This window comes from Miniopterus natalensis, chromosome 9, assembly GCF_054644295.1.
Source record: "Miniopterus natalensis isolate mMinNat1 chromosome 9, mMinNat1.hap1, whole genome shotgun sequence".
NCBI lineage: Eukaryota > Metazoa > Chordata > Mammalia > Chiroptera > Miniopteridae > Miniopterus > Miniopterus natalensis.
In genome coordinates, this window is record NC_142089.1 from 67087472 (window position 1) to 67106782 (window position 19311).

General features: G+C 37.1%; 1 protein-coding gene across 1 annotated transcript in view; it reads left to right on the top strand.

The window, feature by feature from the left end:
* Window positions 1-247: 247 nt before the first annotated feature.
* Window positions 248-19311, top strand: part of DTNBP1 (dystrobrevin binding protein 1) — a 92028-nt gene continuing 72964 nt past the window's right edge. Inside the window, exons 1-4 of the mRNA XM_087820632.1 lie at window positions 248-337; window positions 10861-10914; window positions 11876-11926; window positions 18178-18238. Of these exons, the coding sequence (XP_087676758.1) occupies window positions 282-337; window positions 10861-10914; window positions 11876-11926; window positions 18178-18238 (222 nt within the window). The 5' untranslated portion in view covers window positions 248-281. The remainder of the gene's footprint in view (window positions 338-10860; window positions 10915-11875; window positions 11927-18177; window positions 18239-19311) is intronic.

Consider the following 19311-nt stretch of genomic DNA (forward strand, 5'->3'; position numbering starts at 1 on the left):
GGGAGAAGGGCATCCGAGAGGCGCTCTCTCCGCGGTAGGGAAGCGCCGCCCCTTTCCCGCAGCCCAGGCCGGGCGCGCCCACTGCGGCTGCGCGGGCAGGGCGGGGGCGGGGCGAGGGCGCGCGAGCGGGGCCGAAACGCGGAAGGGGCTGCGGCGGGGGCCAGGCCGGGAGGGGGCGGGGCGGGCGGCGAGGGCGCGTCCCGCGCGGGCGACAGGTGCGCCGGGCCGAGGGCGGCGGCGGCGGCCGGAGACCTGAGGGAGGAGACGCGGCGGCCGTGGCGATGCTGGAGACCCTGCGGGAGCGGCTGCTGAGCGTGCAGCAGGATTTCACCTCCGGGTGGGTATTCGGCGGGGACGGAAAGGGAGCGGGGGGCCTGTGCCCGACGAGGGGCTGGGTATCCGCCCGGGACGCCGTCTCCTTTCCCTCCCCGCACCCCGGTCCAGCCCGGTCCCGTGCCTCCCCTCCCCACCTCACGGAGAAGAGTAACGAACTTTCTGGCGTCGGCCCGGCCGCACAAAGTAACTTAGGTCCCAGCGGGCTGGCTCTGACTCGAGCCGAGGGGGCCGGGGGGGCTCTGGGGATACGCGGGACCCCTCCCGGCCGCATCCGCGGGCCCGAGGGGGGGCGTCACGTGAGAGGGGCGCGCCTCCCCGCGGGACCGGGGCCCCGCCCCCACGGGCCCTCGCGAACTCCGCCGGGACACCTGCCGCCGGGCCTCGGCGCCGCTGAGGCCCCGACTGGAGTGGGGCCGCCGCTCGCCCGGCCGCGGCCCGAGGTCTGCGTGGGTCTCAGGTCTCCGCGCGCCTCCAGCCCTGGAAGGCTTGCGGCAGCTTCTTCCCCTTTTGGTTTCTCTCCCTTTGCCCTGGTTTTAGCGCCTCCGCGAAGAAACTCTCGGGCAAGAGAAACAACAGAACTGCAGCAATGCAACGAATGCCTAAGGGTTAGGAGCAAAAACAGATCATTTCCCAGCCTTTGCTTGGAATCAGCTGGGCACCTTCAACAATCCTGATGATGCCTGGGTCGCAGCTCATGCCAATTAAATTAGACCGAGAATGGAGTTTTAAAGGTCCCCAGGTGATTCCATTGTGCGGCTAAGGCTGGGAATCACAGGTTCTCAGCTCTGTCACGTAAGAAAGCATACTTCTGCAAGGTACTCAGCTTCCACGACCCTACCACGGGGGTAAAGGGTTATCGTGAGGATTAATGAATTAACATGTAAAACGTGTCACTGTTGTTATTAGTCTATCTCGCCGTTGTTATTACTTAGTGCTTAATTCATTTTAATTTTTCCATTACTTTAGAAAGGTTGTCACCTTTATAAAGGATCTGTCACCTTTAGCTCACAAATCCTTTGGAGAATGCTCTGAATAATGAGGGCATCTTGAAAATGCTATTTTAAATTTCTAATGAGAAAGATGGTAGCTAAAATTTTATCTTATTGGACAAAAATGTTTAGCATATTGTTTGCCTTTTGTGTGCTGAGTGATAACAACCTGGCAAAAAGTTGAGCGCTTAGTACATATAAAGCCTTTTTGGTAGTTTTGGTGTTAATATTAATTACAGATGCTCTAGGAGTCATTCTTTGATGGTGTGTTTGGATTTTTCCTCTTTAAATTTAAATAGTAACTTCTTTTCAGAATGTAAATTATTGTATTGAAAAATTTCGGAATGATGCTGGAATGGTCTACTTGTAGCATGAGCATGGTACACCGGTTATCATGACTTCAAGGAATTCCTTGATGGAATAACAGTCCATCTTCTGATAGTTACTGTAACTTTCCAGGTGGCATGGTTACCTCAGAACCCATTTATGCACCTGACCTTTGCTTAAGAAAGTTGAACTTACCTGGAACAAAATCACCCTGGGGGAGCTGGATAAACTGACTTTAGGGAGAGGTTTGAGGGGATCTGATTAGAACTGCATGGAAACTGACTTTTTGAAAGATGTCATGGAGCAGGACCAGTTTGGGATTAGACATCCTGAGAGGACTGTCTTTCAGTATAGGCCCTTTGTTGGCTTTCTTCTTATATAGGTCACTTTCAGCTGCCAAACCACTGTACTGCCTGCCAGAGAAATAACTCACCTCCAAGTAATATCTGTCTTCCAGTTGACTGGAAACTCTAAACTCTGATGTTCACTTTTGTCAGGTCCTCAAATTCCTGTGCAATTCTCACCAAGAAAAAAACACCAATTTTTATTCATAATAACATTATGTCAAAATTGAGACAAACCTAGAAGTTTATTATGGTAAACACTTTACATATTTAGCTTGAGATTAACCTGTTTTACAGAACTGAATATTTTGCCTTGCTGAGAAAAGATGAAATTAAACACAGCACATGTGTATATTGCAGAACGCACAGAGGAATTCAAAGATGAAAGTGACATGGTTCTTCCCCAAATTATCAAATTGGACCTGGCATTCCTTTAGACCACTTGGTATTAATGCCCAAAGAAGCCAGAGCAGCTCAAATAATTGGAAACTAACTTCAGGTGTTCAGGTTGCCCCAGGGAACCAATCAGTAGAATTGGGAGGCCTGGTGCTTTTCTGAGATGCTTCAGTGTGGCCAGTGTTGCTTCAGTCACCGAGAGCAGCAGCCTTATCTCAGTGCTCATTTTCCATTTCTGATAACTTATATAATGGGCTTAAATGGAGGAAAATTAACTTTTCTTTTTTAAGTAAATAAGATTATTCTTTATTCTCACAAGACAATGTCACACTAGTGATGAAAGCATATCCAATGAATACCATGAATTTCTACCTTCCATTCAAACTTAGAAAGAATGCAGCTGAAGATCATCAGTTAAGGGCAGTGTAGAGATTGCTGGTGGCCTGCGGGGGACTATAGGTTGTTCATGGACTTGTTACCTTTTTTGTAAATTTTTATTCATAATAACATGTCAAAATTTGAGACAAACCTAGAAGTTATGTCCCTGTCTGGCATAAGTGGGTGGCTAGCTAGCCTAAAGGCCACGGGATTGAGGGGATTGGTTCTGGACCTCACTCTTCCCCTCACTTGAGTCTTGATTTGAATTTAACTATGAGCTGTTGGAGTCTTTTGGAGAGTTCACGTAGAACATGTGCTTTTTAGGGACTGGCTTGAGCTCTGAGGGAAACTTTTAGATATACTGAAGTGCATTCTTCAGTCCATCCTGGCCTTCAATAGTAAACTTTTTCAGTATTAAATTTTTTCAATATTAATTTTTTTAATATTAAACTTTTCATTTTAATTAAATAGTCAGAATAAATTTTGATTAAATAAGTTTACAGTTAAATATTTAGGAACAACTAATGTATTAAATTAATAAGTTTTACTTTACTAGTTTTGCAAACAATATAAATATTTAAGAGTGTTGGTGGATGATAAAAGAATGTTAACTGCCCAATAAATGTAAAAGATGAATGAACAGGAGGACCTTAAACAGAGTATACTTAGTTGTGAATAATCCTTCCCACACAGAAAATCGCCCTGGACATTAATGAATTCATCCACTGCTTGGCAGATGGGCTCTCCATTTCCTGACACCCTGGCCAGCAATCCTAAAAAGGTTAGCATTCCACCACACCAGCAAAGACCCTCAGGACACAAGTGCTCACTCCCAGCTGGGAATCCATTCTGAGAAATAAGCTAAACAGACACTGAGGCAGCTGGGCCAGCCTGGCCCTAGTCCCTCCAGCGGTGTCCACACTGAGCATTGCAGCACTTGTAGAAGGTGGTCATTGGCTCATCTGCAGAGCAGGTCTGAAGCTGCATGAAATTGACACAAGGTTCACATTTGGGACATAGCTCTGCTGTAGAGTCAATGTTCTCACAGGCAGCTGCTCCACCAAGCATATCATCCACTTATTTCAGCTTTGGATACTTCTGATTTGTTACCTTGTAAGTGGTTTTGTGCACATAGGGGCAGCTGTTGCAGGCAGAATGGTGGCAGCACTGTCCCCCCTCCATAGCGTGACAGTAGACTCAGCCCCTTAGGCTCCTGCAGCCCATTCTGGCCTTTGATTTTGCCTTTGGAGTGGTTATGACCAGAGGCCTCAGGATTGAAACATTCAGGCATGCAAAACCCTTCAGGGAACTGAAAATCAGATTTACTTATGGTTTACAGCTGCCTGTCACTGGCTGGCGTTTCCCATTTGTAATGCTGTGGGTTCTTGTGGATAGGGATAGAAACATGTTATTTATTACTAGTTGCAACCAATACCATGGGTATTTTACCCTCAAAGCCTCCTCTGCCCAGACCCCCACCCCTGCCCAGTATGCTCATTCTCTCTTCTCCCCTCCTATAGTATTAAAACTTGCTCTAAGGAGAGAATCTATTCATCTGATTTGCAGTTTGGTAAAATGGTGAAGTTTTGCCTGAAATGTTGTCCTTTCCAGGACTAGTTAACTTTTTATTTTTTATTTTTATTATTTTTTAAAAAGATTTGTTAAAATTGGATTTTTTAGAGAGAGAGGAACAGAGAGGGAGAAAGAGAACCATCAATGAGAGAGTGAAACATCAATTGACTTCCTCCTGCATGTCCCCCCTCCCCACCCGCACTGGGGATCCAGCCCAAAACCGAGACATGTGCCTTGACCAGGAATTGAACTAGCAACCCTTTAGTGCATGGGACAGTGCCTAACGAACTGAGTCACACTGGCCAGGGCTATTCACCTTTTTAATAAGCAGAAAGCTATCTCAGTATTCAACTTGATCTAGTAGATATTTACTAAGTTCCTTCCAAGTGCCAGGCCCTAGGCTAGGCACTCAAACAGTACTTTTTCATAGAAGCTTTGTTCATTTTTTTCCAAAAAGATTTAAGAGGTCACGTACTCAGTTTTGCATAGCCTTTGCTAAGCAGTGTCTATTTATTGAGCTACACCCTGGTGCTGCAAAATTGACTGCAAGGTTTCTGCCCTCTGGATGTCCTAGACTGGTGATAATGTAAAGCAAAGAAGAGGGAACTGAATGTTAAAGATACAAGTGATGTGGTATGTGAGCCCAGAGGAAAGAGTCTTTAGTTCAGGTGCATTTGCAGAAGGCTACAAGGAAGAGGTGGCTTCTAAATGGAGCCTTGTTGAATGAGGAAGGATTGTGATAAATTTGGGTAAGAGCCTTTCAGAGCTGGAAGCAGTTGTGGGAGATAAAACTGGAAAGGAAGTTTAATGACTGATAATAGAGGATCTTTAATGCTTTGCTAAGGTAATTCATTTATCAAATATTGATTGACTTCTTTCTCAGTGTCAGGTGCTTTTCTAGGAGCTAGGGATATAGCAGAGAACACACCAGACAGCAAATAACATCCCTGCGCTCATTCTAGCGGCAGGAGACAAGAGTCTAGATGGTCATATGTACTGTCACTAAAAATAAAGCAGGTTAAGGGGGATTGGGAATGGGGTGATTGCTACTTTATATAGGGAGGTCCTGGCTTATTTTTAGGTTGACTGAATCTTTTGAAGGTTTTTGTGGAGGGGAGCACAGCATGAGCCTATCTAGATTTCTGGAAGGATAATTTGGGAGGCAGTGTGATGGGAGGACTAGCTATGAGGAACAGGGAGATTATTTAGGAGACTGTCATTATGGGTCAGGTGAGAGAGGGTAAGGTAGTGCTGGTAGAAATTTAAAGGAAGGAATGGGCATGACAGGCTCTGGTCAGACTTGTGAATAGTAAGATGTAGGAAGTGAAAAAGGTGGAGAAATTGAGGGTGTCAATTTTGGAGTATCTTAAATAAGTGATGTCATTTACCAACATAAAAGAATTTAAAAATAATTTTAAGAGAGAAGGAGCAGTTGACAGTGAATTTAGTGTGGGGTAACTTAACAGCTGACATCCAAAAGTCAGTTGGAAATTCAAGAAACATGCAGGAAGAGGTCAGAACTCAGATGGTATCTTTGGGATTAATTAGGATGTAATCTAAATTTCTCTCCCTTTCCTGAGTCTATGCAGCTTTTGTGTGAATCTCTCAGGGTTCAGAGCATAGGAGGTCCTAGGCACTTTTAAGTGTGATTAATGTTTTTGTGTTTCCCTGACTTGTTTTTTTTTTTAAAAAAACCTGAATATTAATGGGAAATTATGGTAGATTAAATTTGTATTCATAAACAGAGTTTAAAGTCAAAATAATGGAGACATGAACATGATTAAAGGAATTGAACCTAAATGACAAAATATGCTAATAAATATATTTTGTGGTGTTTTAAAGCAATCAACCTCACCTTTTATGATAGCTGAGATTGGATGGGTAGGAAATTGAGGGGCAAGTAAATAGAATGCCATCAAGGTCGCTCTGTGCCATTAGCACATTTTCTGTTCATTAGTCATTGTAGTGCTCTATGTATCATTCTGTTTATCTACTTCTTTTTAAATTTTTGTCTAAGCAGTTTTGCTAATCACTTCCTTTTTTTTTTTTTTAATAATCCTCACCCAGGGATATTTTTTTCCATTGATTTTTAGAGAGTGGAAGGGAGGGAGAGAGAGAGACACACACATACATGGATTGGTTGTCTCCCGCACAAGCCCGGACTGGGCCTGGGATTGAACCTGCACCCAAGGTACGTGCCCTTGACTAGGAGTTGAACTGGGAGCCTGTGGCCTGATTCTGTAACCACTGAGCCAAACTGGCCAGGGCTAATCACCTCCATTTCTTACTAGATGCTTCCATATTAGTATTTTCTATAAAGCTTGAAGAAATAAATGTGCTGGTGTCAAATTAAGTTTAAGTCTTTGGAACAAACTAAAAATAAATTATTGAAACGTTATGATGAATTTAAGGTTTAGTGTTTTGAACTCAAAAGAGTGCATTAGTTGCTTTTGGTAGAAAATAATGGCCAGGTGGCTCACTTAGGTCTGTAGATTAATATACTTGCACAGCAACACCTATGTCTTCCTGGGAATATATGGTATTAGGAAGATTAGGAACAGTGGAGAAGCCTTTTATAGGAACTGGTGCATGGGAGGACCTCTATTTTATTTCACCTTGGCCCAGTAATGTAATAGTTTCCTACTTTTCTTGATGATGGTCCTTTTTATGTTAATTAGCTCTTTAGTTTACAGAATGCTGCCTGAGTAATATTTGGAAGTTTATTTAATTCTTATAGCGAATCATTATGGTCAGTATAATATTATCATTTTATGTTTGAGAAAACTGGAGTATTATACCTAGACCAGTATTTCCTTCTCAGAGTGTCATGACATTGTGTTACATTAAATAGACTTTATTAGTGGGTTGTGTTCAGCACAGGATCACTGTGAGAAACTTAAGTAGAGTTATCCCAAAATAAAAATGGTAAGCTATTTTCAGTTGAATTTTGGCTCTAGAATGTATTTCAGAAAGGACTTTTTGCTGCTTGTTAAATATGTCTGACCTTAAATTTTTTTCATCTTAAAATAAGAATCATTTTAATCCTTTATTTTTTCTCTCCTGAACCTTATTGACTGTTTCCCATTCCCTTCTAGGTACTTTGTTTTTTCCAACAGTTTCTATTCTGAATTTTCGCACATTGACAATTTATATGGAAAAGGTGCAATGAGAAAAAATGAATATCTAAAAGACTGTTTTTGTTAAAAAAAATTTTTTACAAAGTTTCAAACACACACAAAAATAGAATAACACAGTGAACCCCCATATGTCCATTGCTGAGATTCAACAATTTTCAACTATTTGCTTTGTTTCTCCCCTTATTTGTAAAGTAAATCTCAGACTTGTCTATTATACCTCTCATGCATCAGTTTGCATTTCTAAAAAAATACAAATATTTCATAAATGCAATGCCAGTATCGTACGTAACAAAATGAACACTAATTCTTTGATATTATCAGTTATCGAGTCCATAATCAGATTTCCTGGTTCTTAGAAATGTCTTTTTACAGTTGACTTGTTCAAATCCAGATCAGATAAGTTCCACACATTACATTTGGTTAAAGACCAATTTTTAAAGCAGATGGTTTTTAAGGAGCCACATGGGAAAGTTCTCATTGATCCCGTCAAGGATTTTATTTTCAACTCCCTGTGACATGCCCTCTTTCTCTGTTGTTCCCAACTAATTTTTTTCTTTTTTTCTTTTTTAATTTTTTTTTATTTTTGAGGGGCGGAGAAGGAGAATCCCCAATGTTGATATATTACAAATGAGAGATTAAAAGTTTATTTTATTTTTTAAAGCGATCTTTATTGAATCCTAACGTTACATAGTAATTCAAAGTTCTGTACTTTTAAAGATATCTAAAATATTAACATGACTGGGATTAATGGTTAACATTATGCAGCAAATTGAACAATAATGCAATATAAGCATTTTATAAAAGTGCAAGTGAAGAAAAGATGTGACATTCAATATGAATTACTTTCAGAAAATATTAGCATGTTCAGTTTATAGGAAATGATTTGATTTTACCAAAAGTAAAAGAAATAGCAACGGCAGTGATGATTATTTCTCATTTCTTCATGCAATATTCTCAAATCAGACTTTTGGTTTGTTCTCTCTTTTATTATAGATATAAGTAGATAGGTAGATGATGATAGATAGATAGATAGATAGATAGATAGATAGATAGATAGATAGATAGATAGATAGATAGATAGATAGATTTTGTACTGCCAAAGTAGCCAGTCTGCTCAACTGTTTTCCAATGTTCTTATGTTTTACCTGACAGACTTGCACTACTTCATTTTTTTATTAAAGTATACTTGACATACAATATTACTAGTTTCAAGTGCGTAACAGTGATTCGACATTTATGTTATCTTACGATGTGCTCACCACACTAAGTCTAGTAATTATCTGCCGAGTAACCAACTGTGTAAAGTTATCACACTATTATTGACTATATTCCCCTTCACTTTTATCACCCATTCTCCCTCCCTTCTGGCAACCATCAGTTTTTTGTTTCTATGAGTCTTATTTTGTTTCATTTTGTTTGTTTCTTTGATTTGATTTTTTTAAACTCCACATATAAGTGAAATCATGAGATATTGTCTTTCTCTGTCTGACTTGGTTCTAAAAGGCTAGAAATAAATATTTGAAATACCAATCTAAATATTTGTGAGATCACATAAGAGTGGACCAAAGAGGATCTTAGCAGTTCCCTTTCAAAGTCCTTGTAACGGCTAACTATATGGAATTTTCCTGAATCACTAAAAATAATACTAAAATAATTTTGAATGTAATGCACTGCTGTGTATGACTGACTAGGCTAATCCTATCTAGGGTGTCACAACCAAGTGTCTTTCTCACATTTGGGCGTGGAAATGGTAGAGCGTAGCTATCAAAATACCTTTCCCTAGTTGTTGCTTAACATGCTTTAAATCAGACTTACTAGTTTCCAAAGTCAGTATGCAAGTTTTTATTGTTTCTTTAGGACAGGTTAGACTTTTTAAATACAATTTCCTAGACTCATTTGGAGAGAGATATACAAATTAGTTTGTAGTAAAGAGATTAGATAAATCAATCTCATCAATGTTTTTATTTTTGAAAAGAATATAGAGTAATATAAAAATCTTTGTATGAAATTGGCATTACAATTCATTAGTCATTTGATCAGAAGTTCCCTTCTGGTGCTTAGCCAGGCATTTTTGACAAAAAAGATGGAATCCTGTGTCAGGGTTTGCATATATATTTGTGCAGGTTATACACTGCACAACACAGGATTGGGACTTTTGTATGAGAGTCAGCTTATATATTAGGATAGTTTCTGGCTGATGGCAGTAAAGTATCTTGAGGAAGGAGCACTTAATTTCTATTTTTACAAAGACTGTATAGGGGCTAGCAGTGGTACTGTGGCCTATGCTTCTGACTATTTAGAAATGAATATTTGTTGAAGTAATCAAGAAGAGCCTGTACAGCAATACTATTTCATATGAGATTATATCATAATTTAGCATTTGCTTTTTGGCAACCTCAATAATATAGTGCAGGGTCCACAGCCAAAAGAAGGTAACAATGGGCCAGTGAAATGAAATAAATTATACAAAGTTTATAAACTATATTTTATATATAGAAAAGCCTATTTCATTTCATATATGAATTTCTGGCCCATTTATCTGTTTTCCAGCCCAATCATTTAAAGCAAGTAGAAGGGGGAGAAGCTGTATAGTTAAGTAGCTCACAGAAGCAGTAAGTGATAGTTGATAAACAGATGGCCAATGGTGGAGATAGAAAACTTAAAAAAAAAATAGACACAGGATCCTAAACAAACTCAAAAATCTAGTGTAGATTGATATCAAGCTGGTAAATGAAGAGGCATTCCTAGCTTGGAAACGTGAAGAGAGTACTGTTCTGCTGCAAAATACAGTCAGTGGTAGTCATGCTAATGACTTGGAATTGAACAGAAAATGTTAAATAGAGTATTTAATGAGTTTTGTAATACATTTTAGAAAGCTTTTTAAAAACAGCTAAAATTTCACCAAATGTTGGTTCTTAAAGAAATTTGAGTGCCTGGCATAGTATTTACTTAATAAAATGTGCTGCTTAGTTATCCTCGTTAAACCTACCAAGTTCACCTATGTGGACTTCTTTTTCTAATGATGCCAGATAAATGAGGTTTCTCTAGTCCGATCACACTTAGGAATTGTTTCTAAAGAGAGAATTTGGGACAAGAAAAAACTATAAAAATGTTTGCTACAGATTTTCCATTTGTAGTTTTTCATATATAATAAAGACTATATGTTTGTATTATATACTACATAAAATACTTACTACAGATATTTCATTTGTGATCTCTAACATATAGTAAACACTGTTTTTACAAATATTTTTTTCTGTAGAAGTGCATAATTCTTGCTAAAAAATTAGCTTATCTGACCCAAAATATGAACAGCTGTGAAATTCACTATTGAAAAAATTTCTTGAGCTCTAAGAATATTTTATGTTTTTTGAATCATAGGCTGAAGACTTTAAGTGACAAGTCAAGAGAAGCTAAAGGAAAAAGCAAACCCAGGTAAGCTTATGTTAAGATTTAATTTACTGTGACTTAAATTTCATCCAACTTTTGGTTATAGTCATAATGGTATGATTATTTTAATAGGTTTTATATCTATTGAGTGCCCCTGACTACAAAACAATTTATTGTTTCTTTCTAAATTTTGTAACTGGAAAATTTTTTTATAAAATTGTAAAATGATTCAAAAAATGGTGAAGTGTAATTGTTTTACTCTGACAATCAATGACTATTTTTCAATCACAATAAATCATTTTTATTTTCATACTAAGATGAAATTAAAAGCCCTGCATTATAAAGAAGCAAATTAATAATGGAAGAGAACCTGGCAAGCAAGCATCTTTAGCCCTGTTACCTGTTTTGTATGAAAACACTGGTGTCATTTTTTAATAAAGCACATGACCAAGTTTCACATTCAACCTAGAGAGGATGAGCTTTTTTAAAAAAATCCTTATTTTGCATTACATTAAAATGTTGATTGTATTATTATGTGCTGAAAATAATCTGTAGGGCAAAGTAATTTTTGACAGTATATTATAGCGTATTAACTTTGAAATAAAGCAATACATTTCTCTAAAAGTTTAGGTGAGTTATTAGTGATTTTAAAATATTTCACAATTGACAATGTCAAAATTCTTATATGTAACTTTTTATTTAAGTTGCCCTAAATCTTGCCCGGCCAGTGTGGCTCAGTGATTGAGCACTGACCTAGGAACCAAGAAGTCATAGTTCGATTTTCCATCAGGGCACATGCCTGGGTTGCAGGCTCGATACCCAGTGGGGGGCGTACAGCAGGCAGCTGATCCATGATGTTTCTCTCTCGATGTTTTTCTCTCGCTATCCCTCACCCTTCCTCTCTCTCTAAAAATCAATAAAAACGTATTTTAAAATAAAATTTAAAAAGTAAACTTGGCCTAAATCAGAAATAATTTTAATAAAATAAGTGGTTTTTTTTTGGCAGGACTGTTTCATATTTGCCAAAGTACTCTGCTGGACTAGAATTACTTAGCAGGTAAGTGTTTTCATTTAAATAACAAGATTATGCTTCTATTTTATTTTCTAAAAATATTTTATAATTTTGTAGATAGAAACCTTAGAACAGCTAAATTTTATCTGAACATGGTGATTGGAAATTATTTATTCTTTTTTGAGAGGGGCTTTTACTTTTCACTGATTAATACAAAGCGATTAAGACTTTGAGAAGATTGATCAAATTGTATCGACTAGTCAATACTTTATTATGTGTATGTATTATTCTTATGGTTTCTTTGTCACAGGAAAGTTGAGTCCTCAGTAATTTTCTTACTTCGATTCTTAATTTTATATTATTTCTTCGCGGTTTTATAGATATAGTTTTCTTAGCGTAAGTAACAAAAGAAAAAATAGATCAGTTGGACTTTATAGAAATAAAAAACTTCTGCCCGGCCGGGCGTGGCTCAGCGGTTGAGCGTCGACCTAGGATCCAGGCGATCAGGGTTCGATTCCTGGTCAGGGCACATGCCCGGGTTGTGGGCTGCAGCCAATCAATGACTCTCTCATCATTGATGTTTCTATCTCTCTCTCCCTCTCCTTTCCTCTCCCTGAAGTCAATAAAGATATATTTAAAAAAAAAAAAAAAAATTGAAAAAAAAAAAAAGAAATAAACTTCTGTACCTCAAAGAATACCGTCAAGAAAGGGAAACAGCAGTCTACAGAATGGAAAAAAATACTTTCAAATCATATACCTGATGAAGGACTTGCATCTAGAGTATATAAAGAAGTTTTATAACTCAACAATAAAAATACAGCCCAATGAAGAAATAGGCAAAGAATCTAAATAGACATTTCCCTGAGGAAGATATACAGATGGCCAATAAGCGCATGAAAAGATGCTCAACATCATTAGTCACCAGGGAAATGTAAATAAAAACCACAAAAATAACACTTCACACCCACTAGAATGGCTGTAATAAAAAAGGCAGACAGTAACAAGCGTTGAGGATATGGAGAAATTAGAAATATTTTGCATTGCCTGTGGTAATGTAAAATGGTACAGCTATTGTGGAAAACAGTTTGGTAGTTCCTCAAAAAGTTAAACATAAACTTACCATGTGACCCAGTAATTTCACACCAAGAAAATTAAAATCTTATGTCTACATAAAAATTTGTACACAAATGTGTATAGCAGTATTATTCATAAAGCAGTATTATTTATAATAGCCAGAAAGGAGAAGCAGTTGATGAGTGGATAAACAAAATGTGGTATGTTCATACAATGGAATATTATTCAACCACAAAAAGGAATGAAGTACTGATACATGGTGCAGTGTGGATAAAACTTAAAAATATGTGAAGTTAAAGAAACCAACACAAAACAGCCCACATATTGTATGATTCCATTTATATGAAGTGTCCAGAATAGGTGAATCCGTAGAGACAGAAAGTATATATGTGATTGCCAAGGTTTGTTGGAGAGAGGGGAATGTGTAATAACTGCATATGTGTAACAGTGCATATGGTCTTTTGCGGGGAGGGGGGGATGAAAATATTCTGGAATTAGCAGTGACAGTTGCCCAACTTTGTGTATATATTAAAACTACTGAATTGTACACTTTAAGACAGTGAATTCTATGCAAATTACTTCAATAAAACTTAAAAATAAATATGTTTTTAGTATGTTGTTATATGCAGTAGAAGGTATGGTTCTTTATCTGCATTTATAATGACCCAATCATCTACACTTACGTTTTGCTTTCTCTTTTCTCATTTTTTTGGGGTGGGTGGATGTTGTTTTTATTGTTGCTAAATCTAGAGATTTTTTTTCTTCTCCAAAATGAAAAGTCCTCAATTTGATATTAATTTCATGCTTGGTTTTGTTGAGTGAAGTACATAAGTGAACCTGAAAGGAGGTATAATAAAAATTAGAGGTGTACTGCTGTTTACTATTTACATTTTATCTTTATTTTTTAAATTTAGTGATTTAATTGAAAGAACTTTATTGAAAGATTTATATTAGAGGTATGGACTTTTGTGTGGTAGTTGTTTAGGATGGAGTACATTTTGGGACTTAATATGAAAAATTTACAGTCATAGGAAGGTGTCTATAATGTGTCCATTCATTGCACTGAAAGTCTTTTCTCTTTAGAACTAATATTGAGTAAAGGAAAAACCATTTTAAGTAGCAGATATCTAAATTGTAACTTTTTAATGATAAAAAAATTGTGATAAAATACACAACATAAAATTTACCATCTTAAATTGTACATTTTAAGATGTAAGTGTAAGTGTACAACTCAGTAGTGTTAAGTATACAACTCAGTAGTGTTAAGTATATGCACATTGTTGTGCATCCAGTCTCCAAAACTCTCTTCATCTTGCAAAACTGAAACTACCCAGTAAACGACAACTCCCCATTGTCCCCTTCCCCCTGCCTCTGGCAGTCATTCTCCTTTCTCTTTCTATGACTTTGATTAGTATTTTAGGTACCTCATATAAATGGAATTGTACAATATTTGCTTTTTGTCACCGGCTTATTTCACTTAGCATGTTTTTAAGGTTCATCCACATTGTAGCATTTATGTTAGAATTTTCTTCTTTTTCAGGCTGAATAATACTTTATTGTAAGTATGTAGTCCTGTGCTGCATTACGATGTTTCAGTCAATGGCAGACAGCATATACAGTGCTCTCATTAGATTATAAGCTGAATTTCTTGTAAGAAATGGGAGGATATGTGGTTCAGGAGGAATTTTTTTTACTCTGATGGGAGCAGTGTGTGTGGAGCTTGGCAACAGATTTCCTCTCATTCACAGAACTTCAATTTTGAGTTCACAGATTACATCCCAGTCAGTCAGCCACTGACCTGTTTCAGCACAGAGAAGTCTGTTCCCCTAGTGCTACATATTCAGAGGGTACTATAGCCCTCCCAGATCTAGCATGATGGTCTTCAGAGGACATTGTTGTAAATTCTTTGTTAAGGACCTAAGATCTTGTACAAGGACACAGGTCCACAGGAGGTACCATAACAGGTACAGGTAGACCTTGCTTTATTGTGCTTCATTTTGTTACACTTCACAGATGTTGTATTTTTTACAAATTGAAGGCAAGACCCTCCACTAGAGAAAAGACTACAACTCACTTTATTGCGATGGTCTGGAACTGAACCCGCAGTGTGTCTGAGGTATGCCAGTACTGAGTGCCACTGCCACTTTAGTAAAGCTTTCTGTGGTAGTGTAGAGCCAACTTGTTCCTATACTTTGGAACTATTTTCAGGTTGTAATGCTGTAAAGCAAATAAAAATTTAATTTCTTCTATCATTCAATGCCAGAGAGCACCATTTGTGCCAAATAGGGTCAGTGGTACCAGAAACAAATTTCCAAGTTCAAAATACTGAGTCCTTAGTTTTATGCTCTCTCCATATCAAATTCTCCGCCTTTTTAAATGAATACCACAGAATTCCTTAACCTGACCACTGCTCCTACATGCAGTATTGCCATGACAATCCCCTATGTTCCTTTATCTCTGCATCTTGATTTATTATTCTTATTGATCTCAGGCCACCTTTCACTCCCTCTTGACAGTCACTGTTGTGGTGATCTGTGCCTTGCCCACCCTGTTTCTCCATATTTCCAATCAGTCCAGCCCAGATCCCTGACCATGGAGCAGCATGCATTGACAGCTTCGATGTTCTGTTTCTGACCCTGTTAGAAAGAAACTCTGGGAGGGCTTGTGCAACAGTGTTTGTAAAGTCTACAGTAGTGGACAGTAGTGTCCTAGGCCTTCACACTCTCTCACCACTCACTCACCCAGAGCAATTTCCAATCCTGCAAGCTCCATACATGGTAAGTGCCCTATATGGGTATACCACTTTTATCTTTTATACCATATTTTTAGTGTACCTTTTCTATGTTTAGATATGTTTAGATACACAAATACCACTGCATTACAGTTGCCTGCAGTATTTAGTACAGTAACATGCTGTACTAGATTGTGTAGCCTGGGAACAATAGGCTATCTCATATAGCCTAGATGTGTAGTGAGCTATAACATATAGGTCTGTGTAAGTGCACTGTATCAGTTTGCTTAACGACAAAATCACCCAGCAATCACCATTGTTAAGTAATGTGTCACTGTATACCATATTTTGCCTATGCATTCATCCACTAAAGAACACTTGGGTTGCTTCCACCTTTTGGCTGTTGTGAATAATGCTGCTGTGAACATGGGCACACAACTATCTCCTCCAGATCTGCTTTCAGGTTTTTTGGGTATGTACTAGAAGTGAAATTGCTGTATCATATGATAATTCTATTTTTAATTTTGTAAAGAACCGTTACACTGTTTTACATAGCAGCTGCACCATTTTACATTCCCATCAGCAGTGCATAACGGTTCCCTTTTCCTCACATCCTCACCAAAACTTATTTTGGGGGAGTTTTTGTTTGTTTGTTCGTTTGTTTTATAGATATTCTAATTGGTGTGAATGGTGAGAGTGAGCACTCTACACTTGTTCCTGATCAGAGAGGAAAAGCTCTCAACCTTTCACCATTGAATATGATGTTAGCTAGGGGCTTATCTTGTATGGTCATTAGGTTGAGATACATTCTTTCTATACCCAATTTGTTAAGAGTTTTTATTACGAACAGATGTTGAATTTTGTCAGATGTTTTCTTTGTATCTATTGAGATGATCATATGATTTTCTTCTTTCATTTCCTTAATGTGATATATCATACTAATTAACTTGTGGATGTTGAACCATCCTTGCATCCTAGGTATAAATCCCATTTGATGATGGAGAATGATCCTTTTGATGTGCTGCTGAATTTGGTTTGCTAGTATTTTATTGAGAATGTTTGCATCTATATTCATCAGGGATACTGGTCTGTAATTTTTTTTTGCTGATAGTGTCCTTTTTTGCCTTTGGTGTTAGGGTAATGCTGGCTTCATAAAATTAGTTTGAAAATCTTTCCTCCTTTTTGATATTTTTTGGAACAGCTCGAGAAGGACTTACATTAATTCTGTTTTAAATGTTTGATAAAATTCACCAGTGAAACCATTTGGTCCTGGACTTTTCTTCATTGGGAGATTTTTGATTACTGATTCAATTTCCTTACTAGTAATTGGTCTAGTCAGACTTTCTATTTCTCCTTGACTCAGTCTTGATAGTTTGTATGTTTCTAAGAATTTTTCCATTTTTTCTATGTCCAGTTTGTTGGCATATGTTGTTCATACTAGCCTCTTATGACCCTTTGTATTTCTGTGGTGTCAGTTGAAATATCTCCTTTTTCATTTATAATTTTGTAGATTTGGGTCCTCTCTTTTTTTTCCTTGGTGAGTCTGGCAAAAGGTATCAATTTTGTTTATCTTTTCGAAGAACAAATTCATAGTTTGCTTAATCTTTCTCTATTTCTTTTATTTCTGCTCTGCTCTTTATTATTTCCTTCTTTCTGCTAACTTTGGCTCAGTTTGTTCTTTTTCTAGTTCCTTAAGGCATAGTGTTAGGTTGTTTATTTGAGGTCTTTCTTGCTTCTCAATGTGGGTGTTTATTGCTATGAATTTCCCTCTTAGAACTGCTTTCGCAGCATACATTTTGGTATGTTATGTTCCCATTTTTTGTTTCAATGTAACTTTTTTATTTATCCTTAATTTCTTTTGATGCATCGTTGTTTAGGAGGGAGGTTTTTGATTACTGATCCAGTCTCCTTACTAGTGATGGGTCTATTCATATTTTCTGTTTCTTTGGAATCCAGTCTTGGTAGATTTTGCATTTCTAGGAATTTGTTCATTTCATCTAGGTTACCCAATTTGTTGGCATACAATGATCTGTAGTACTCTCATCCTTTTTATTTCTGTAGAATTGATAATGTCTCCCTTTTTGTTTCTAATTTAGAGTTTTCTCTTTTATTTTCTTAGTCTATATAAAGGTTTAATTTTGTTAATCTTTTTGAATAATCAAATTTGGGTTTCATTGACTTTATTATCTTTTAATTAATTATTTAAATTACTGTGAACTCATGGATGTTTGTTTAATTCTTTGAGTTATAAACTGTTACTACTATTACTTATTGTGTTGCTCAAATTCTCCCAGATTTGGCCATTGGAAGCTCTTTCAAGTTGACCTCTGTGTTTTTGTTACATACACCAATTATTTTTTGAGCTTTTCTTTTCAGACACCATAGGATGTTCCAGGCTCATCTTTAAATAGTATTTTTTAAATGTTTTAAAACAGTAAACTTTTATTTTTTGCATTCTGAATTTTTTTTTTTTTTTTTTTGCTTTTTTTAGGTATGAAGATACATGGGCTGCACTTCACAGAAGAGCCAAGGAATGTGCAAGTGCTGGAGAGGTAAAAAATTATTGGCTAATCTTATACTGTGGTATATGCTAGCTTTTAAGACATTAAATTTGTATTTGGATTAAAATGTTTTGCAGGATGTCTGAAATTGAATTTAACAGTTGATTATGAAACTCCCTAACTAAGGCACATTTTCATAGTATCTCAGTCAGTTAGCTTAGTTAGACTGAGAGACTTTGACTTTTATTCTCAAGTCACAGATAAATATTTGGTTCATCTAGGTACAATGCTTTGAATTTGAGTCTGATGCCTTTGCATATGTATATGTAAATTATAAGGTGTAATTTCTTTTTACCCATTATTTAAGAATTACTTATCATTTGGACAGAAGCTTAATTTTGCTTAGTCTACCTAAAATCACTAAATTTGCTTAGCAAATAAGTATAAAATTTTCAGGGCTGGGGATCAGCCTTAATTCACTTAGAAGATCAAACTATTCTCTAGGCCTATGTATAGAGTATATAATGAATGTAAGTGACTTGTAATTAAAATTATTTGGTACATGTACTTAGAGCTTTATTAGTGACGATCAAAATACTCTTTGCTATTAATGTCAATGAAACATTTCTTTCTAAAAACACTTTTGTGATTTTGACTTTAAATTAATTTAGACTGACTTCCTTTACCACTTACCTAAATTAATGAAGTTGTAATAGTTACGTAGAACAGAGTAATACATATGAAATTTAGTCATTAGTGATTTTCTGAGAAATTACTGAAAAGGGGGGGATGTAGGTTTTTGGCCATAAGGTAGACTAGGTACTTTGAAAAGTCCTATGGATATAAAACACTTAAATGATGGAAAGATTTTTTTAAAAAATTTAATGCATTAAGCTCACAAAAATTGAGGGAGGTTATAACATGCCAAAAAACGAAAGGGGAACTAAAATCAGAGTGGCTAAAAAAAAAAAAAAGCCTGGAAGCTGGGGTCAAATACTAAAACAAAAGCTTTAGAGATTTATGGGGATAGGAGACTTTGTCTGTGGGGAACTGAATCTGACTCCTGCATAAAGCTCTTGGATCTTTGAAATGGCTACATCCCTCAGTAAAAGGTTATGCTAGGA